This window comes from Clupea harengus, chromosome 19 (genome assembly GCF_900700415.2).
Source record: "Clupea harengus chromosome 19, Ch_v2.0.2, whole genome shotgun sequence".
In the NCBI taxonomy this organism is placed as follows: domain Eukaryota; kingdom Metazoa; phylum Chordata; class Actinopteri; order Clupeiformes; family Clupeidae; genus Clupea; species Clupea harengus.
In genome coordinates, this window is record NC_045170.1 from 23037470 (window position 1) to 23059969 (window position 22500).

At 45.1% G+C, this 22500-nt stretch overlaps 1 protein-coding gene across 8 annotated transcripts in view; it reads left to right on the forward strand.

The window, feature by feature from the left end:
• epb41a (erythrocyte membrane protein band 4.1a) overlaps nt 1-22500 on the forward strand; it is a 64375-nt gene that overhangs the window by 39318 nt on the left and 2557 nt on the right. For 3 of the 8 annotated variants that reach the window (XM_031586538.2, XM_031586540.2, XM_031586542.2), the window contains 5 exons: nt 4341-4520; nt 13331-13459; nt 14133-14237; nt 15775-15858; nt 16768-16875. In XM_031586538.2, the coding sequence (XP_031442398.1) occupies nt 4341-4520; nt 13331-13459; nt 14133-14237; nt 15775-15858; nt 16768-16866 (597 nt within the window). In that variant the 3' untranslated portion in view covers nt 16867-16875. Of the gene's footprint in view, nt 1-781; nt 845-1053; nt 2768-4340; nt 4521-13330; nt 13460-14132; nt 14238-15774; nt 15859-16767; nt 16876-22500 lie in introns of those variants that run through there. The other 5 variants (XM_031586536.2, XM_031586537.2, XM_031586541.2 and 2 more) reach the window with 5 other exon arrangements.

Genomic DNA, 22500 nt, shown 5'->3' on the forward strand with positions numbered 1-22500 from the left:
AACACACACACACACACAATGTTCGTGTCAGTGATAAAGTACCCTAAAGTTGATTTATGTTTGTCTGGAAAGGGTTCATGTCACACACACATGTATTGACTAGCACTACAGTCAGAGACAGACTTTGGCCATTGTCTGTGTACATCCATAATAAATCTTGCAGCAAAGTCTGTTCCTAAAACAGTCATTTATAATAACCCAGACAACCCATTGTCAACAGTGTCTGCCTCGTGTACCTTTTTCTAGTGGCGTCTCCAAATAGCTTTACATTGTCTGCTCTTGCAACTTTGGAGCCAGTCAAAGAGTTGCGTTCTGGCGCTGTTACAAAGAGCCATTTAGGACAGGGCTCCTGGGTAATTAGATGCCCAAAATAACGTACAGAATGCAGAATAAAATCCATACGCATTGTTGTAAAGGTTCAGTTGTCTACAGGATGGACAAGCCCAAAGTTGTGGTTCATCTCACTATTGGTCACCATTTAGTAGCACTTCTTCACCATGTACCCATCACCTCTGAATGATGACCCCCCCCCACCACGACCCCTGACCTTTGCACTCTGCTTTACTGCACTTCCTGTAGTTTTTGTATTGTTATGATTTTTTCTTTTGTCATCCCCACTTCTCTCATCAGTTATGCGCAGTGGATGCAACTGCAAGTCAAACAGTATAAGTGGATGAGAAATGGACCGCAATGTCATATCAGGACACCAACTCTTTCTTTCTTTCTCTTCCTTTTTTATTTTCTATTCTTTCTTTTTTCCTTTTGATGTTGTTTTTCACAGAAAAGAGCTAAGAAACTTGAGGGGGAAACACTTTATGTCAGACATAGCAATTTAATGTTGGAGGTTGGTATAAGGCTCCGGAGTGAGCTTCTCTCTTTGCTCTTTGACTGTTTGCCACTGCATGCCGTCTCTCTTTCTTTCTTTCTTTCTCTCTCTTTCTCTCTCTCTCTCTCTCTCGCATGCTGGAGGTCTCCTCAGCCTCTTTCTCTTTGCACATTGACATTTTCTTCTCATTCTTAATTTTACGTTTGCTTCTTTTTTGTTTCTCATAGCTTGACCCAAACGGCTTGGCATGCACTATTTACCTCTCTAATTCGAATGCAAGTATTCACTTCACTTTATTTGATCTGAACATCTTTGTTTTGATCTGCTTCCATTTGGGTACACATATGATTGGGAATGGAGGACTGTGGGCCTGTTGCAGTGACCTGTTGCAGTGGTCCTTCAGGATGTTTTTGTTCTTAAAAAACGATAAATGGTTGAAAGAGAGGATTGATGCTTACTCGAGCCTCAAATCTAAGGTTTTCGATGAAGAAATTTCACATTCAGTTTTTAAAACACATACTCTCTGAAGAGCAAGACGTGCGTGATATTTGATGGGAACACCCAGATCTGTGCGCTGTAGGTAAGTGTACAAACCCAGACTAAGTTCCTTAGTCTACAGCGAAACACACACGGTCAGCCTTCCCAGTCATATATATACTCAGCAACAACACCCATCAACAGGCAAGTGATGCCACTGTTTCCATCATCATTGTGAGATCATTCTTTGGCCACACCCCCTTTCCTATCACCATGGACACCTGTCACCGAGACAAAGAGGAAGGACACACCCACCTTATCGCTAGCCCTGCCCACCCATGTTCATGCTGTCTTAACTCTGTGACTCTTTTGCGCTCATGTCCTGTTGGGCCATCCAAGTGAAAGTGTGTGTGTGTGTGTGTGTGTGGTTTGACATTCATCATTTAACATTCTGGAACCCCCCTTCCATGCGTATGACCGTTCACCGGTCACTGGTCTCGATCATCCCCCTGCTGAAGGTGCATTGGATCTGAGTGAAGGTGCCTAACTTGGGCACAGTGTCATGGGTGGGGGAGGGGCAGACCAGTAGGGACTCCCACCTCACCCGCCTCTCGCCCAATCAGCGATCTGTGAAATGGTCATGTGACATCCTGGCCGTCTCATTCGGGCCGAGTCATTTAGAAGCCCAGTTATGTGTCAAAACTCTGAGTTTGGTGAACCATGTCCATGAACCATCATGAATCAATGCGTTTGTTGACATCCTGTGGTCCAATGAGTTATTCATTCCCAGCATTGGCTCTGGTTTCAGAATCTGGTTTCAGAATCTGGTTTCAGAATCTGGTGAGGGTAGACTGCAGATCAGTTGCAGATCAGTAGCAGGAGCAACCTAGCCTTTCTAATAGACCACAGTAAGACCACAGAGGACATATTGGGCACAACTTTGACTTCAAGGTTCAGACACGGAGTGTGTGGACAGGAAGTATCGATTGACACGACACAAGACTGTTTCACAGATGGCAGCGGGACTAGGCAGATGTTCAGTGTGCCAGCCAGACAAGAGTGTTTTTCTCCAGACTTTACTTTGAGTGCTCCTCCCAGCTCTCCTTCTCTCTCATGTTCTCTCTCTCTCTCTCTTCCTCTTTCATATTCTCTCTCTCTCTCTTCCTCTCATGTTTTCTTCCTCCCAGCTTTACTCTCACTGGCTGTGAGGGTTGATTTCACTCCAACTTTGAGATGAAGATTTCTCTAATGAATAATCAACAGCCTGGAGAGTTGAGCATCTTTCTCTTCCTCCCTCTCTCTCTCTCTCCCTCTCTTACTCTCTCCCTCTCTTACTCCCTTTCTTTCTCTCTCCCTCACACACCGCCCCGCCCCCCCTTCTTCTCTTTTCTCGTTCCCTCTCTCTCCCCCTCCCTATAATCACTATCTACTGGTAAGCCATTTGTAGGGTCCAATTAGTGAACAGCATCATTCCTCCTCCAGGGCGTGAATATTCATAGACCCTGAGGATGAGAAGAGGCCGGGGGGGGGGGTGGAGATGAAATAAGACGGCCCAAGAGAGGAGAGAGGGGAAAGGTGCAGGAATGGAACATTATCTGGTTGGTCCAAAGAAGATGAGCGAAGGGGAGAGAGGGAGAGAAGTAGGGGTTTAGAGAGGAGAGCAGAGGAGAGGAAAAGAGATTTATGAACACTAGCTGTTTGAGCCCCAAACCTAGAGACTAGAGAAGAGAGACCGAGAGAGACCAGATTGTCAAGGAACATAGATCAGAGCAGAGGAGAAGCCTGAGAGGAGATTTGAGAGCACCTGCACCGTGAGCAATAGATGTTTGGACCTCAAGAGCGAGAGATATAGACAGGATTGGAGAGGCACAGATAAAAGCAGAGGAGAAGAATTAAAGGAGATTTAAAGGTGTAGTCCACGATTCTCAGCTGTTCAGTGTATGCGCTAAAAAAACTCAGTTCTGGCTCTGTAAATGGGAAACCAACATAGTGACTCGGACCGAGCTAAAAACAATCCCAGCCAATTAACCCTGTGCTTCAGTAGCACGGAAAGGAGAGATTTAGTTTTGTCATTTGATTGGCCGTTAAGCTCAAATATCAACAACCTTTTTAGCAAAACTCGAATCGGTAACTGCACCTTTAATGACGTGAAGCTGTTTGGACCGCAGACGAAGAGAGGAGGGAACAGAGAGAGGAATAGACCAGTGAGGGGACCGGAGATGAGCTCTGAGGACGCATGTTGACTGGCTGGTCCACTGAAGGTCCCCCAGGGGCCCGCTTTGGCCCCCGGGTTGGGTTGCGTGTGTTTGTGCCTCATGATGTAATCATTTCCCTGTGTAACACCACTAACCAGAAACGGCATCCTAATCCATGCTCACCCGCAGTGCGACGCGTGACCAATGCTGCCTTCATGGCGTGAAGATAACAGTGTTTTCTCTTCATCCCCTCCCCATCCTGGGCCTGGCTCTTCTCCTTTTCCCTCTCTTCTCTATCCCTCTCTCTGACTACCGCATCTCCATTTTATCCACCTCTCTCTCTCTCTTTCATCTCTTTCTCTCGTATTCCATGTCTCTCGACCCTTGACCTGTCCCTCCTGTCTCTGTCTCTCTTCTCCGTCCTTGTGTGCTTTTCTTTCATTCCTTCAACTTGTCTGTTATGGTCTACACTTGTTTGTTCCTCCCTCTCTTTCACTCTCCTCCTTTTTCTATTTTATTTTGTTTCTTTCCCTCTCTTCTTTTACTGCGGCCTTTTTCCTCTGTTCTCTCTTCTCTCCTCTTTCTCCCTGCCTCTATCGCTCTCTCTCTCCCCCCCTTTCTTTGTGTCTCCCTCCCTATTTCCTTTCTCCCTCTGCCCCCACTATCTCTCCATCTCTCCCCCTCTCTACCTCTCTTCCCCTTTGTGTCTCTCTCTTTCTCTCCCTCTCCTGCTCTGTTACTCCCTCCATCTCTCTCTCTACCTGCTGCCCACCCTCTCTCCCCCCCCCCCCTCTCTCTCTCTCTCTCCCTCCTCCCTCTCTCTGTCTCTCTCCCTCTCTCAGGATGTGGATAAGACCCAGTCAGAGATCATGCGCCACCACACCAGCATCAGTGAGCTGAAGCGCAGCTTCATGGAGTCGGTGCCAGCGCAGCGGCCCAGCGAGTGGGACAAGCGCCTGTCCACCCACTCGCCCTTCCGCACCGCCAGCATCAACGGGCAGCTCCAGCCGGGCGGCGACGGGGTGAGTGAGACAGTCTCACCGCGCCCACGGTGTACCTGTCAAAGGCCGGCACACAAACACAAACACACACACACACACACACACACACACAAACACCAGCATCAATGGCCAGCTGCAGCAGACTAGCGCAGTCTCACCAGGCCCGCACTCCTCCCGCTCTCTACCTGACAGTGCCTGTCCACACACACACACACACACACACGCACACGCACACGCACACGCACACACACACACACGCACACACACAATCAGGCCCCAGTCTCCCTTGCTCTCTCTCCAGAGACTCAGAGTTCAAAGGTTAACTTACTGAAGGGGTGTCAGCAAGTGTCGAGTGCACTAGGACTTATTTCGGCTGATGTAGTTGTTTGTTTTGTCATTGGGTTTGTTGTGTTCGTTGTTTTTTTTTTTTTTCATTTCGTTTGTCCCCCAAAATCCATCATTGTGTCACCTCAAATTACAGTAGCTGAAACACTGTGTTACCAGACATCCATCATTGTAAAGGACCTGTGGCAGAGCGCAGTGTGACTAAATCAGCCTGGGTAACTACCTGCCAGAGGAAGGCTCTGGGTTTACTGATGTGAGCCTGCACCGACCAGCCAGAGCCACAGGGGGGCACCAAAGGTGAAGCTCTCGGTGCAGGTCATGCTTCTCTGGAAAATCTGGATTGGCTTGAGTGATTGCTGGAGGGCAGACATTCACTGCTGAAACGAATGATTTGCAGTGCACTTACTGTGTGACAACTTCATTGGTGAATTGCATATCCGTGAAGTCATTAAATATTACACGTGGCTTGTTGCTGCAGTCTCCATCCCCGATCACATGCTGGGTTGATAAGGATATTTCTGTAGTTATTTACTCATCTGAAGCTCAAGAAGTCCACTGTGTGCAGTCACACTGTGAGCATAAATTATCTCTGGGATTTATCGGAGAGGATTGCTGCTTGTGTTTGCTGGATGGTAAATAGATAGCTCAGGGCTGGGTTTGTCTCTTAGACTTGGAAGGTGAAGAGTTGTTTACTTTTAAATGTATGTTCCCCAAACCATCTCTTAAGAGTCCCCCTGGGAGAAACCTTCCTACGGATACCTTAATAGTCTGAATCCGTGTTTCTGGCAGCGATTTCTGTCCCTGTTTGGCGTGAGATGGGTATGATGGGCATGACTCAGATTAGAGCGCAGCTGATCATTATTAGAAAGAACATCAACAAGAAATACTATATGCAAGTCCAAATTATAAAAAGCTCCCAAACTGCTGTAGGCTAGATGTTCGCAAGGGATTCAAAAAATGAATGACTTATTCATGTATACCCAATGTTTTCTCTTTTTATTTAATGAAGTTAGAAATGTAATGCAACTCATATCTTGGTCTAACATCGCAGTCAGTGCATATATCCAGACACTTAACACAATATTTTTCGGCTCTAACTAAAGGAGTGGGCCAGACAAACCTTACTAAAGGATCTCTTACCGAAATTGCTTAGATAAGGATGTCTGGGAAACACCTCAACACATGAAGGTACAGCTTAAGGTATAATGTACAAATGCTGTAGTCTTAAGAAGGCTTTGGGAAACAATGCCCAGATCTGTGGAAGATGATCCTATCTAAGTTGAAAGAAGTTCCCTGATGAGATCAAACCAGTGCGGAATCCATGGGAAAGCCTCACATTTGCATTGTGCTGATGTACTTCAGACCTCATACTGTGTTTGTGTGTGTGTGTTGTGTGTGTGAGAGTGTGTGTGAGAGTATCTTAGGCCTCATATGTTGAGTGTTTGTCTATATTAGTGAACCTGATATTTTAATCCATGAGTATATATGCAAACTGTGTGTGTTTATGTGTGTGTGTGAATATCTTTTTTGTGTTTATTAGTGAACCTGATATATCAGTCTAGTGTAGATATAAACCATGTGTTCGTGTGTGTGTGTGTGTTTGTGTGTGTGGTATGTGTTTGTGTGTGTGTGTGTGTGTGTGTGTGTGTGTGTATGTTTGCTTGTGTTTGAGCATTTCTGTGTGTTGTGTGTGTGTGTGTGTGTGTGTGTGTGTGTGTGTGTGTGTGTGTGTGTGTGTGTGTGTGTGTGTGTGTGTTTGCTTGTGTTTGAGCATTTCTGTGTGGTGTATGTGTGTGTGTGTGTGTGTGTGTGTGTATGTGTGTGTGTGTGTGTGTCGCAGGTGAGATCATCCACCCCCTCTCCCTCCTATAGAGCGTTGGGTGGTGCGTCTGAGGTAAACTTACTCTAATCTGGCCCCTACTGCTCGTGGCTGCTGTACTTAAGAAAGATACCAGTGATAACATCCACCCAGATAGCAGCTTACTGTGGCTCAGATGTGACCTTGAACAGGGCCACATCTGGCTCAGTCAACTACTATCTGGCAACCCAAACCAGAGAGCCAAACCTATATGGTGTTTCTTTATGGCTGTAAAGAATGGAGCAAGCCATAGTCTGTGTGTGGTTGGTGTGTTTTGGAGGCTTGAAGCAGTCAGCTGTGGCCATGGCTCAGTCATCACACAAGGCAGCTTCACTTCCTGGTTGAGCTGCACTGCCTGGCCTGGCTGCCCATACGGAACTCGCCCCTTAGATAAGAGTCCACCCTGCACTGCTGTTTCTGCTCTGTGATTGGCTGCTGCCGGCTTGGACCCTCTGCTTCCTCTGCCAATCGCATGGCTGAATTTGATTTTTTTGTTTGTTTGTTTTTTAATTTTTAACCACAAAGCGAAACTGCATGCGTTATCCGTTATTAATAATCAATGACTATGACGAATGATCATACTGGAAAAGAGCAAAATAAAAAAAAAATCTGAAAAAAAAAAAGTTTTGAAAAAAGTGAATGAAGGAATGGAAAGAGAGAAAACAACCCAAACTGACCCCTGGTCCTCCTTTTCATGTCATTGTCTTCCCCCTTTCTCCTCCTCCCCACGTTCTGTCTTCTCACTGGATGTCTGAATGTTTTATGTTCCCTCTCTCTCTCTCTCCTTTACTCTTTTTTATCTCCCTATCCCTCAATCTATCTCCTTTTTCTTATCTTCTTCTTCTTCTTGTCCTTCAAAGTCCCGTCCTGTCTCCCAGTCCCTTCCATGCTCTCCCCCCTCGCCCCCTCAGCCTCTCTCCCTCTCCCCCTCCCCCTCGCCCTCCCCAGTCCCCGGGATGTGCAAAGAAGATTCCGGAAAGGCCCAGACCTCTCGGGCCTCAGCGCTTGAGACGTTAAAAACACAGTTTCACTCGCAGACCTGAGACTGCTTCCCTAATCCCATTCAGGAACAACACCCTCACTCACCCTCACCCTCACTGGAACACACACATTGGTACGGACATTCAGGTTGCAGACCAAGATGCATGCACACACTATTCTCAGATCAGAGATCAGACTGATGCACAGTATTATCACTGACACAGTTAAACAGGAGCACATACACTCAATTATACCTTTTATATGAAGATATCTCAGATTTAACACACAACTTCAAACATTCTCTCTAGTTCCGGCTACCCATGTTTGTACTCTTGACTCATTCAATCAAACACCAATTATAGCTAAACTGAAGAGCACATTACACACTAAGAACATAAGGCTAACCTGACAGACCTTAGCTCTAAGAACACAAGGCTAACCTGACAGACCTTAGCTCTAAGAACACAAGGCTAACCTGACAGACCTTAGCTCTAAGAACACAAGGCTAACCTGACAGACCTTAGCTTTTGGACCTTACTGCTCAGAGAACCCATAGACACACATTGTGAGACTTAGGCTACATCCACACTAATACGTTTATTTTTTTTTTTAAACGTATTACTTTTGCTACGTTAACGCCTGCTGTCCATACTACTGCGTTTTCGAGGCCCACAAACGGAGACCTTTGGAAACGCTGCTGGCCCCGTTTTAGTTTGAAAACTTCAAGGTTGCGATTTAGTCTGGACGGGCAGAAACAGAGGTTTTTGGAAATTATGACACCCATGTTCGTTTCCTGATTGGGTCTTATCAGTCACAACGTGTCCCGCCCTGATTCGTCATGTTCCTATCACGTGACCCTTTTGCGGCAGAGTAGACAATCTGGTCATGAGATATGCGTTTTCAAGCATGTTAGTATGGACGGGGATTATTTCTGATACGGACCTAAAACCCTAAATCTGGACAGAGATCGTTTTAAAACGCTGCTTTAAATGAAAAGCCATTAGTGTGGATGCAGCCTTAGGTTACTTCAGACCAGCTCCAGACCAGCAGCAGACCAGCTCTGTTATCAGATGTGGGTGTGACGGAGAGGAGTCCTCATACAGTGGTGGGGCCAACCCAGACCCAGCAGGTTTTTATGGCATTCTCTCCACTTGGTGTCAAAAGACTTTGCACTGCCAATTGGGTTGCACTAGAGGCTCAATCTGCCAGAAAAAGACCTCTGCCAGACTTTTCTGTTTTAGTTTAATCTGCCATAAAAACTTCCCCAGAACTGGGCTGTCTGCGCTGCTGCTGAAACAGGCTGGGGAGGGGGTGGGGGGGTTTGGTCTGGTCCTGCCACTCAAAACGGTTTCCCCTCCCATGTTAAAAGAGCCTTCCACGCCCCAAGCCTGGAGCTGGAGTTCAAACACCAAGAGCATCCTTATTGATCAAAACATCAGAAGACCTTTCCACACCTGCCCCTACCCTCCCACCCTTCTTCTCTTCCTCTTCCTCTTCCTCTTCCTCCTTCTCCTTTCCTCATCCGTCACTCCTTCATTTGTCCCTACCCACATGTCTGTTCATTGTCTCTCTGTCTCTCTTGGTCTCCCGTTGCCGGGCGCAGCGAGGGAGGCGTGTCTTGTTGTCGAGGGGTGGAGAGCAGGTAAGGGTCAGGTGGGGCCCCGCCCCTGGTGGGCCACCCCTTCCCTATGAGTTGGTGGAGGTGGAGGAGGAGGAAGATTATAGCGACGACTATGACGATGATGACTACGACGAAGAGTACGATGTCGATGGGTATTATTACTATGACGACGATGAGGAGGAGATGTTGCTAAGGCAACACACGGTTCGAGTGTCGATCTCGGTGCCTGAAGAGGAGGGACAGTGGGGGGTTGCCACCCTCTGTCATACGTATCCCATGGTGCTTCAGCGGGCACGCGTGTCCTTCCTGTTGTCTGGCCTGCTGGTGATGGTCCTCGCCCTGTGGTGGCTCATCCTCATATGACACTCAAAGCAGCCAATTAGGCAAAGGCTTTCTCAGCATGCCAAATCCATTCCCAGAGCCAATCAGAGGGCACTGTCTGTCTGCCTGCCTCCTTCAATCCCAGATTCCCAGAGGTAATCAGAGGGCACGGTCGGCCCGCCTCCTCCAATCCCAGAGCCAATTAGAACAGCTCATGTTTGCTTCCTGTCTCAACATCTCAGACCTTCTCTTCATGCTCCCATGGGAGGGTCATCAGTAGGCCTCTCCCTGTCGCACATAGACTTACATGGAGAAGGCTGAGGACGATCAATCTGCTGGGAAGTTTCTCCCAACATCTCTGACTAACTCATCCATGGAGTCACAGAGAGCACCTCTTATCAGGATATTTTGTGAACTATTTTACAAGGAATAGACTATTTTCTTCACTGGATAATTTGACCAAAAGAGTTTGACAATATGACGTTAAAGAAACAAACAAACAAAAAAAACAGTCCGGATATCTCTCTCGCCTTCCAAGCGGATTCTATGGCAGCGGGACCATTCTTGTCTTTATGGGTCAGACCAGAACTAATGCTTCACTAACACCAGACACACATCATAGAGTAGCATAAATATCAAAGAGCGGCTTGACAGACAGAAAGAGAGAGAGAGGGAGAGAAAACTGTTCTAAAAGCTATCTTTAGGACTGATTTGGCCCTGATTTGGCAGGCATCTGTCAGATCTGTGCCAGCTAGTGACAGGGATATTTTGTCACCCACACACAGATCGAGAGCTAATGCTCATCAACTGCATGACCACTGTGTTTTATGTTCAGGCATGAACAAGGCAGCCCCCTTAGCAACCCCTCATCTCTTAAAGACCCACAAACAAAAATGAAAAAGAAAAACCAAAACAAATGTTCATTTGAGTTGCACCATCATTTCTTCCTGTTGGACTTGAATGGCCTTAAACCTGCCTCCGGTGAACCCTTAAAGCAGGACGTACCTGTTAACCTGTTTACCTGTAGATTAACACTGGCTACCAGAAGCCAAATGCCAGTCACTGAACAGTACCCAACTGTGTTAGTGCCATTAGCTCTTCTACAACTCGCTTTCACTTAGCATTGCATACTGTTACAATCAGATGTGTCACTATAGAGAATACCAGAGTAAAAGTGAAAGAATAGGAGCGAGAGAAAAAAAGGAGGGAGAAAAAAAATCCACTGGAAGAGAATGTAACAGTGAGGCTGAGTGGTCTCGGTTTGTTTTGGAGAAGTGATGTGAGAACTTGGAATAAATTAGACTCGCTGGAATACGTTGCACACAACTTGTGAAGTGTGAATCATGAAGTGGGTGAAAAAAACAACCAGAAAAACAAATGAAGGTTGTAAACGGCTAAGGCTGCATGAATTTACTTCAGGGGGTGGTGATGTCAGCTGTCAACACACATAAACTGCTGTGCATGCCTGTGCACACACACACACACACACGCACACTCACATACGCACACGCACACACTTATATACACTCACACACAGACACACACAGACCTGTACAAAAACATATCGGCTTTTCAGCTGTTTAGCTGTTTAGACAGAAACATTTGAATGATCATCTGTAGCATTCAGGGATGTTGAATTTACATTATTTGAAGATATAATATGTAGCCTTATTGGTTTTCAGTCTGTCATTTGAAAAGAAAAACCAAAACACTTGTATACTTGTTCACTCACGTGTTACCTAACTTCTCTACAGTACTAGAAGCACTTTTGAGAATCTCTTGATGGCATTCTGTAGCTTTTTTTAGTAGCTCATTTTAGCTCTATTGTGATGCAAGGGTTTTGGAGCTGTCAATCATTCCTTTCCCTCTCTTCAGTGGGAGGGAATTAGAAGATATGCAAAACAACATTGTGCTTCTCTAGGCCCGTGTCGTATTCATTTGGTCTGAACCATTAGGTTCCTCAGAACAGAGGCTTTCTCACTCCTGCCCCCCATGCCCAGGGGGTGTCTTCACACACCGGTTGAAGGTAATGTTCTGCCTATTAACAAGAGAAGTGACGTGATCGCTAGCAGTGTTAACTTTGACGTATCGGACCCCTTGGACAGCATGATGCAGTTGGTGTGACTTGCCCAAGGCCACTAAATCCCTCTGTTTCTGCAAACGCAGGACAAGGGTGATCGATCCATCTGGTTGAGGCGAACCGTGAGAACGTTAGCCGTTCACTATGAAATTGCTTTCTGAGACGCCTCGATGCTGGACATGCCTGGAGGTCTTGTCAGGGTTCACGTCCACTACTGTCAATGCTATAGATTTTCTCCTTGTTTGTTTTTCTTTTCTTTTGCATTTCTCAAACTGTTGGAGAGGGAGTATTTTTAGGGCAGGCACTCAATTAGTGATGTAACTTCATTGTTGTCCTTGTTCAAAATAGTTATGACAAACTACATCTTAATTTGAGTCCATATTTAAGTTTGTGTGTGTCTTTATGGATACGCTAGGTATTGAAAACTTTATTTGTGCATACAAGACACTTATTTTTAATAACTACACCCCTGTTTTCAGAGCCTGTCTCCATACTCACTTTAACCACTGCTAATTAGAAATCCTATCAGAGTTGCAGCATCGCATTCTCGTGTGTGCACCTCTTGTTTTTTTGGATGGAAACCGCTATGCAAGAGGTAAAAGAACCTTCCGGGCCTTCTAATTAAGCACGCTGCCATGCAGAGAAGCCAGGAGAGGAAGTCTCTCTGTAGTAAAAACACGTTCAGTGGCATTCCGGCTGTCTCGCCTCTCTTCTCCTCTCCTCTCTTTCCGTAATATCGGGAGCTGCTGAAAATATCGCGCTTATTGACTTAGGGGTGTCAAAACGTACCCAAATCACATTTCTCGCTTATGGCTCCACGCCCAGAGATGAAAAGATTTCTTTTTTCCTTTTAAAGCCACCAAGAGAAAGAAAATTGAAGAAATGAAAGTGATTTATAACGACTGTGATTAGCATAATCTGCATATCTAAGTCAGAGAGTGAGCTGAGGAGCGTTAGTAATTGCTCAGTAGGGGATGGGGGGGGGGCTCCAGTGGGGGGACCTGGAGGCTTGAGGCTGATGCCTGTACCCCCAGAGATGCTCCAAACCATTCGCCGTGTCAGATCCAGCTGTATATATCGCTGGGAAGGGGGAAGATGATTCAGCAGTCAGTCATGTTGTTATTTCGACATAGTTGCAGTTTGCGTGATCATTTTGTGTTCGTAAATTACACCTCCTCTGCTATAGTAAAGATTTATTTTATGTTTGTGTTTATCAAGAGGAGAGAGAGAGAAAGAGAGAGAGGGGAAAAAAAATTAACCGCACACAACTGGCAACCATTTTCTCGCCACTCTCTTAAATGAAATGGGAATAATGAAAGGAGAGTGCTTTATTGCAGAAGGTTTTAAGGAGTAAGTATTACCTTATGTCCGTAAATCTTTGCCAAAATATTAAAAGTCATTTATGAGAGCCCAACATTGTTTATCACTTATAGCATATCTCACTGATTGCCTTTTCTTAAGTACCCCTCTGAAAGGTTAACGATAATACTGTTAAGTTAGCCATCAGGAGGGATGTGATCAGTGTCCTCCTGGCTGTGACGTAAGACACAGGTATGGGAAAAACAACTACAAAAGATAAACAAAATGGCTCCTTTCACTGAGATCTCCTGACTCCTTTCTCGCAGTCCCCTGTGTTGAGGACTCAGACAATCACCATATCTGATGTCACCAACTCCCTCTGCGGGGAGGTTGCCACCAAAGAGGTCCCCATCGTGCACACCGAAACTAAGACCATTACATACGAGGCTGCGCAGGTGAGGGGCATGCTGGGAATTGTAGTTTTAATGTTGACTAACCCTGTGAAGGAATCTGGTCTTAGTATATGTAGTGGCTAGTGTCATGGGACCAAAAGTAGCTTTGGCATTACGTGATTAAAGTTCACAGTCTGGAGACAATGCATTAATATTGTGGACTTGAGGCGCGTTGGGAACAAATGCAATAAGGCTACACCCTCAGGCTTTCCCTCTTAGACCCACCACACCTCCAACTACTATTCCTTGTACTTTTAGCCAAAGACGTTTTAGAGCCTGCCTGGCATTTGGGTCGTTTTAGAAATTTGAAATGCTGTTAACACTAATCATTTCCACTCACATTAGTCCACATTTCACCATGGTTGTCTCCAGATGTATCCATTGTCATAGCCTACATCCGTGTACAGTATGGGAGACAGTATATTGGCTAACATTGAGAAGGCATACGACCAAAGTCCCTTGGCTTGGACCCGCCTCATCCACACCAGACTCTGTTTCAGAAGCAGTTTCAGTAAGCGTCATGTTGGGTTCTGTAGCACGGAGGCAGGTTCTATTAGTTTGGAGATATTGATTGAGCTCTGAGTTGGGGGACTGTGGGAAATGTAGTTTGTGTGACCTTTTAACCTCTGGTTGGCCACTTGTTCCTGATCACGCTGCATTTCACTCTCTTTCGCAGTCAACAATAGATGCCGTGGCAGTAAGGGATTCTGGGATGCTGCTGAGCGCGCAGACCATCACCTCGGAGACCATCAGCACCACCACCACCACCCAGATCACCAAGGTGAGCCCCACCCGTCAGACAACTCCGCCCAGTCAACCTCACTTCAGTTTGACTCTGTACTATTGTATTTTATACTGTTATTTATATTCAATAAATGATTTATAATACAATTTTATTTATATAGCACCAAAACAATGAAATTGTCTCAAGGCACTTTACAGAGCCCAGGGCATGAACCCCCTTAGAGCAAGCTTAATGGCGACAGGGACAAGGGCAGGAGAATCAGGAACATGGCAGATGAAATCATACACGTATCAGGATGAGCATGCTAGCATACATGTGGTAAATGAACACAGCATACATGTAGCAAACATACACAATACATACAAACATAACTAAGCACTTTGAGCTGCATTGTTTTGCATGAAAGGTGCTATACAAATAAAGTTTTTTATTATTATTATTATTATTATTATTATTATATCATGGTATATACATGATGCATTCAAGTATTGTAGAACAGCTCAGTGGGTATACAGTGTGCTCGTAAGGTTACTATTACAAGGATCAGTAGAATAATGGAACAGAATGATGGTGGCAATTATTTACATGCTAGCACTGAGTATGTTGATAATAAGTTTTTGACAGTGTTTGTGGGGGTGAGTAGGTGGTATATGGCACCATTAACACTTCATATTGCCCCAAGGTGCTTTACAGAGCCCAAGGCCTCAACCCCCTAGAGCAAAAAAGCTCCCTTCTAACAGGAAGACAGAGGACCTTGAACAGAACCCAACTCAAAAATGAACACTCAACCGCAGGTTGGCACCTTTAGATGGTAGCCTCTGCCATCGGTGTATGAACGGGTAAATGTCTCAGGCATTCATCTGCGCTATATAAATGCAGTCCATTTACCATAGAATGGTCCTGGCACTATCTGGCACAGATGAGGGGACTCACCTTCAGATCTGGGCCAGGCCTTCAGCAAAGTTGGGGCTATTAACCGGGATGGCACTTGTCCTGGACATCCAGCCCTGATAAAAGGTTTGGTATTGATCAGTATGGCCCAGATTGGTTTGGCAGTCACCTACCATCTGGGGAGGTCAGGGCGTGCTGCTGCTAGTCAGCTACATCCAGCTCAGATAGCAAGCAAGTCTGGGTTGATTCCTAAATCTGGGCTGCATAAGAGGGACCTTCTTAAAGTTTTGGAATTGATCCATGAAATAGTTTTGGAATTGATCCATGATACGACACCTCAAAGCCCTTAAGCAGCTGCAAGCATCACAGCACACATCTGTGGACCACACGTTTCTCTAACGAGGGGTTCTCTAATTAAGACAGACGAATGGCAGCACTGTTAACAGCCTGTTAGTACAAGACCTCATTGTGCTCATGAACAAGAAACGCTGCTCTTTTTTTTATCCCACTGATCCATACTGGAAGGGTAAGAAGTCACAATCTACACGTTCCACACTCTTGGGCCGTTTATGCCTCTATCCCTTTTCTCCTATTTTAACTCCTTTCTTTTTTTCTCTTTCCACTCAATCTTTGTTTTCCTTCCTTTGCCTGTCTATTCGTCCGTTCTGTTTGGGACTTTAAGCAGACAGTGAAGGGGGGGATTTCGGAGACCCGCATTGAGAAGCGCATCGTCATCACAGGAGACACAGAGATTGACCATGATAAGGTACAGCACACGGAGAGAGAGAGAGGCAGACTCCAAACCGTCAGAGTAGGACCTCAAGCTTGGCCCGATACGGAGGGAGGGACAGACTGTGTGTGTGTGTGTGTGTGCTGGGAGATTTGATTGGGTAGCTGAACTAGCTGAACCTTTCTCCCTTATCATGTGAAGTAGAAGGGTAATATAGCTGGTGTGATTTAAAGGACCACTGAGGGCATGAAGTTCGTTCACTGAAGAGGACAGTTTGTTCTTGAGCACAAGAACTGTTTGACTGCTCTAAGTCGCTAACTGTGGGGCCAGTGGGTCTTCTCATGTTTGGTTTCATCAGTTACAAAACCAACATTGTGTTATAACAAATAGTTAGTTATATTATTGTACAATTTACATATAGTACAAAAACATCACAATAATATTTGAACAGACATTCTCTGAAGGGAACTCTGAAGTCAAGAGTGTTTCTCTTTCTTCTCTTTCTTCTGTTTCCTCTTTCCCTCCCTCCTCACTAACGCTCTCCCTCCCTCGCTCTCTTTTCATCTCCCTCTCTCTCTCTCTTTCTATCTCTGTATCTATCTGAGCTTTTCCTCTTCTTTCATTGATATAATGGTGTAAACCTTGTCGGTTGGAGGTTGTAATGTTGTATGTGTTTTAATGGTGTATTTGTGTGATGAAGTTAGACAATGGTTTAACAAAGGAGTGTTAAACCTCTATCTCCCTCCCTCCCTCCCTTCCTCTTTCTCTCTCTCTCTCTCTTATCTCTTTCTCTCCCTCCCCCTCTCCCTTTCTCTATCCCTCTCCCTCTTTCTATCCCTCTCCCTCTCGTTCTCTGTCTCTCTCCCTCTCCCCCCTCTATCTCGCTCCCTCTCCTTCTCTCTATCTCCCTCTCCTCCTCTCTATCTCTCTCTATCCCTCTCTCAGGCTCTGGCTCGGGCTATAAAGGAAGCCAAGGAGCAGCACCCTGACATGGCCGTGACCAAAGTGGTGGTGCACCAGGAGACAGAGATCACCCCTGAGTAGGACTATCAGGTGAGAACCTGTGTGTGTGTGTGTGTGTGTGTGTGTGTGTGTGTGTGTGTGTGTGTGTGTGATTCTAGGCATGTTTCTGAGCACGTGTTTGTCTTGTGAGTGTGGTTTGTTTTAGTGTGTCCATGTGTGTTTTATGTTTGCCCCAATCCCAACACACACTGTGTTTGCAGACCATCCAAGGTCATACAGCGCAGCTATCTCCTCCTCCTCCTCCTCCCCATCCTCTTCCCTGTCATCCTCCTCCTCCTCCTCCTCCTCCTCCCCATCCTCTTCCCCGTCATCCTCCTCCTCCTCCTCCTCCTCCTCCTCCTCCCCGTCCTCCTACTCCCCCTCATCCTCCTCCTCCTCCTCCTCCTTCTCCTCCTCTTTCTGTTTGCCTGGACTGGAACATCAAGCGTACAGAACATCAAAGTTCTTCTGCTCAAGTTCTCCACGTCCCACAGGGACTAGGAGGGTCTTCTCTTCCTCTCTCCATCTCTCTCTCTCTCTCTCTTTGCATATCTCATTCATTCCGAGTTTCCCGCGTACTCTCCGGTCTTCCTCCCACTTCTCCTTTCTCTCATCCTCTTGTTCACTCCCTCTGTGAGTTGTTTCTCTCTCTCTCTCTCTTTTGCCTCTTTTCACTCTTTCTCTGTCTGTTCGCTCCGCTCTCCCTCATGGATATAGGAGATTATTTGTCTTCCACTGGGTCAGACGGTACCCGGCCCCCTGACTGCCCAAGTGGATCCTAGGCCAGGCCCTCATGAGGCTGTAGTATTCCCACCAGTCTGCCTCAAGGAGCTCATAAAAGTCCAAGACAGTATGTGTTAGGACTTATGTAAGGGTGTGTGTTAGAGCTAGATAAGGACTACACCCTATACTAGCAAGTGTTACAGCTATACTCTATGAGAGTCTGTTTAAGGACTAACCCCCTATAATAGTGTGTGTTAGAGTTATACTCTATGAGAGTCTGTATAAGGACAAAACCCTAACTAAACTAAAGAGTCTATGTTAAGGCTATAAACTGTGTGTGTGTGTGTGTGTGTGTGTGTGTGTGTGTGTGTGTGTGTGTGTGTGTGTGTGTGTGTGTGTGTGTGTGTGTGTGTGTGTGTGTGTGTGTGTGTGTGTGTGTGTGTGTGTGTGTGTGCATTACTGTATGGGAGTATATTTTGGGGCAAGACCCTCTTAAGTGTGTGTGTTTGGGCTAGTCCTGTGGACATAAAGAGTCTGGTGGGCAGGCATGAGTCTGTCGTTCTGTATTTGATCAGTCCTATTGGGCCGTGTTTGAGTTAGAAAGTGGCAGTGTCATACCTAGAGAGAGTGTCAACATTTCTGTTCAAAAAGAGAGAGATTAAAAGCTAGAATTGAAATAGAACGGATGTTAAAAGCGTAACTATTTTTACAGTGACACTACTTTAAAAATAGAATGCTAAAAACAAAAATGAAGGTGCTGCATAACAAACATGTCTTTCTGAGTGATGTGTACATAGAAATGATGGCTGATCGAATTCATAAGCTGGATCCTCTGTTTGACTTTCACTGAACTGACCATGAACTTCTTTTTATACCAGCAGGGCCAGTACTGTTTAAGGCCAGTACAGTTTAAAGTCAGTACAGTGTGGTTCCATAGTCCAAAGCTACAGAAAGGAGAACCAATGTGTTCACATGTAGCGTCTCTTCAGATGAAAAATGCTACTTTTTCATGTAGAAAGAAATGCTGTTCCAAAATGCTGTTGAGAGCATCTTTTGTTACCATAACGACTTATACTGATCTAGTATCTAGTTAAAGCCCCATTATGTGATAATTGGTATATGTTGCCACTAAGCTCCCCCTAAAGTTGTGGAGTGTTCACTTTTACACCACTGTCATAAATACAAATCGTGTTTTGCTTTGTTGACAAGCTGAAGGATATAGGACCGGCAAAGACAATGCCAGAAGCATGTTGAGTGACAAGATAGAGTAATATTACAAGATTTTACACAAGAACTTTACTGCAAGAACGCTAACAAAAAAAGAATGACACGTTTTTGTTGCTCGCATTTTCAGCCTCGTTTTTATACATGGTTTTCTAAGCCTTTAAGCGTCCCATAAAATGTTATTGGCGACATGAAAAAGGCATATATTGTGCATAATATAGTACATTGGACATTTATTACAAGCTAGCGGAGTTGGGTTTTCAAGATTGCAAACCTCCAAGGCTTATTTGGTGTGAGATTGACGAAGACTGACTTTCAACTTTTTGATGTGAGATGAATTTATTTGGCAGACGGGCCTGAGGTTGATGACTTTTGGTATCTGGAAAACTACAAATCTCTGTGAGACAGGAATGACACCGATAAAGTTACAGCCTGCGTCGCATTCTTAAAATTACATTGGCAGGGATGTTTATGATGAAAAACTAGCAAGTCAACAACTTTCCTAACACAGCCAAACATCAAGCAAGCGCAACCCAAGACATAGTGAGACCACTAATAAGTCATTACTTACTAGTCCGACAGAAAGAAGGCCAGCTCAGCATTTCACTTGCATCCTTTTGTCTCTTTTAGCGCTTCGCCAACAAGTAAAGGCCAGTCCGAGACTGACTCTTGTTCGGTTGGGTAACTCTCTCCTTTTCTCTTCCTCTGACAGCACGTTCCTCGGTTTCTCCTTCGCCTCTGCTATGATGTCCATACAGAGAGTACTGCGGTAGCATCTTCTTATAGTGCTGTAAAGCATTATGAAGTTCTTGTGATGGGTATCACACCCTGCACAGTACCAGGCATACAGGTGGCACAGACAACAATCTCCGTGTTACAAGTCAATGTACCACCAAAATTATTTTGAAGCTGTGATTTTATGGTAAATCGCTTGGTGGTTGTCATGGGAAACGACAGGTCTCACTACTCTGCTTGAAGCTGCAGAAAAAATACCAGCGACAGTGTTAAAAATAAATACAAATCTGGATGTTTTTGAGAACACAGGATAGGATTATAATCCCATAGGATTATTATATCAAAAAAGACATTACGTGTGAACACAGCTGTAAACTAATGTTACACAAAGACTGTATGATGTTTATTGAGCTCATCTACATCTATGTAGACAATTTCAAGTGACTGCTAAACAGAATGCAGGAACTGTATCTTCTGTACGGATCCTCAGTTACTGATCTGAAGAGTCTAACAGTTCCTGTGGCATTCCTGTTGTCAGACAGAGAGAGTCTGCCTGCCTGCCTCCTACCTGAAGTCTTTCTGTGCTAAATTTACAGTTTACATTTATTCATTGGACAGACACTTCTATCCAATATGACTTCCAAATGAGGTAGACAACAAACCAAGGAAAATTATGACAAGGAGAAGCCATTAAAAATAAGCACACCAAGACTCAGTTTTCATTTTAAACGTTCCATTAATCTTAGCTTGACGTACAGTAAATACCATTCACAGTGCAGAGGACCGCGTCATAAGTCTCTAGTACAGGCATGAAAATCCCTCACCTTTCGGCGAAATTCGCCGTTTTGAAACCAAAATAGGTGACCTACGTGAATCGTGTAGATTCGATGAGAAATGTTTTTTTCGTATTCATAGGTATTCATATTCAGTGAACTGTGAACAGGTGCGCGTGCCAGAAGGGAGCGCTAGTGCATGGAAATATTAACGCGAAGTTGCCTTGCATCACCAGTGCAGACCACCATCAGAAGCTGAAAGCACGCCTGCTGAAGAAGAGAAAAGGGTGAGGCTGAGACGTGGCAAAACAGCGAAAGCGGGCCATGAAGACACTGGTGGTTCAGGCAAAGAAGAAAAAATGATCTGGTTCTGAAAGTATTACGAACTTAATGTAAATTGTTATCTTTGCCAATAAAATGTATTAAAATTAGGGCTGTCAAAGTTAACGCGTTAATCTATGAGATTATTGTGGCCGAGATTAATGCGATAAAATATTTTAAGGCAGTTAACGCAACTTTGTTTACTTCCGATGTGCATTGACACATGGCACGAAACCGCCGCGTGCCTGCAGTCAGGAATAGGAGAGACCGAGACGGTAGTTGAAGATGGAGAGAGCAGAGGGATTGTTGGGCGGAAAGTTTCTGTTTAAGAGTGAAAATGACGGAACAACCGACAAAACTAAAGTTGTATGTAGCGTTTGTCAAGCTGAATTTAGCTATCACAGAAGCAGCTCGTCTTGAAGTGATCACCTTAATGCAAAGCACCCGACAGAAAGCAGTCCCAGGTTAGATGGTCGCCAACCCACACTCCACGACTTCACTAGGAAAATAACTAGACCAGTCCGTGAAAAGGTTACCAACGCTTACGCAGTATAGCATAGTTGAGGACGGTGGGCTGTCTGAGGTGATTCGAATTGCTTCAGGGGACAATTCTTACGATTTACCGTTGTATGACGGCGAGAGAGCACGAACAATTCAGCTCCTCGAACAAGCTGCCAGCGTCGCCCTTACTGGTGACAACTGGACGTCAGTCAGAAATGACAATTACCTGGGTGTCACAGTTCATTTTATTGACAAAGTATGGAAATTGAGATATTTTGCATTGGAAGTAAAAAAAACAAAAAAACATTAGCGACATACAGCGGAGGACTGTGCAGAGGAATTCATCGACGTCTCAAACAGATGGGAGATAAGTGGCAAACTGACCACTTTAGGCACTGATAGTGCCCGTATTATGTTGGCAGCTGCTAGGCTACTTCCATTTTAACATCTACCCTGCGCGGCACACAGTCTGTACCTGGCTGGCACTTTATAGGTATGAGTTATAGGCCTGAGCCTCTTTGAAAACACAGTTCTGCGTGTAGTTTTGTGTAAAAAAAACAAAAAAACAATTAAACAACAGTGTCTAAAATACACGCTGTCTGAAAGTGATTACTCGTTAATTTATAAGATTTAGTCTTTAGAAGTCAAACAAACTTTTAATCGCGATTAATTTAGATTAATGAATTTCAAAATGTGAGATTAATTAGTTCATTTTTTTTATCTATTGACAGCCCTAATTAAAATCTGAATTACATAACATTGTATTGGCTATCAATCATGATGAAAGAGTAGACAAGTTAAGTTACAGCATGTCCACCATCTCTTGTGGGGGCTATGCATTAAGCCATTTGTGGTGCCCTTACCACATTGTGCCTCTTATACTGTATTTTAGACCCAGCGACATCAGTGCATAATACTTAGTAAGGAGGCCATAATACTTTTGGACTCATGGCTGAAGTTAAGTTTCTCCAGCTCTCCCCAGGTTGGCAAAAAAAGCCTCTCAAAATGCATCAGATTGATGCTTTAAAATATGGAATATTACAATTTTTCTTACGGGGGAGCATGCCCCCGGACCCCCCTAGAGGGGTAATATCCTTCTCACCTTTTTCACCCCTGACCCGTTTTCATGCCTGCTAGTAAGTAGAGAGGGATGAGGAGGAGAGAGGGATGAGGAAGAGAGAGTGATGAGTAGGAGAGAGGGATGAGCTGGAGAGAGGGATTAGCTGGAGAGAGGGATGAGGAGGAGAGAGGGATGAGCAGGGGAGAGGGATGAGCAGGAGAGAGGGATGAGGAGGAGAGAATTTGGGGACGGGGGGATGGGAGTGAACTATGCTAGGGACTAAACCTCTGTCTGAGAGCCTATGTGGTTTCCAGCAGTCTTGGCCTGGGCTTAAAAGCC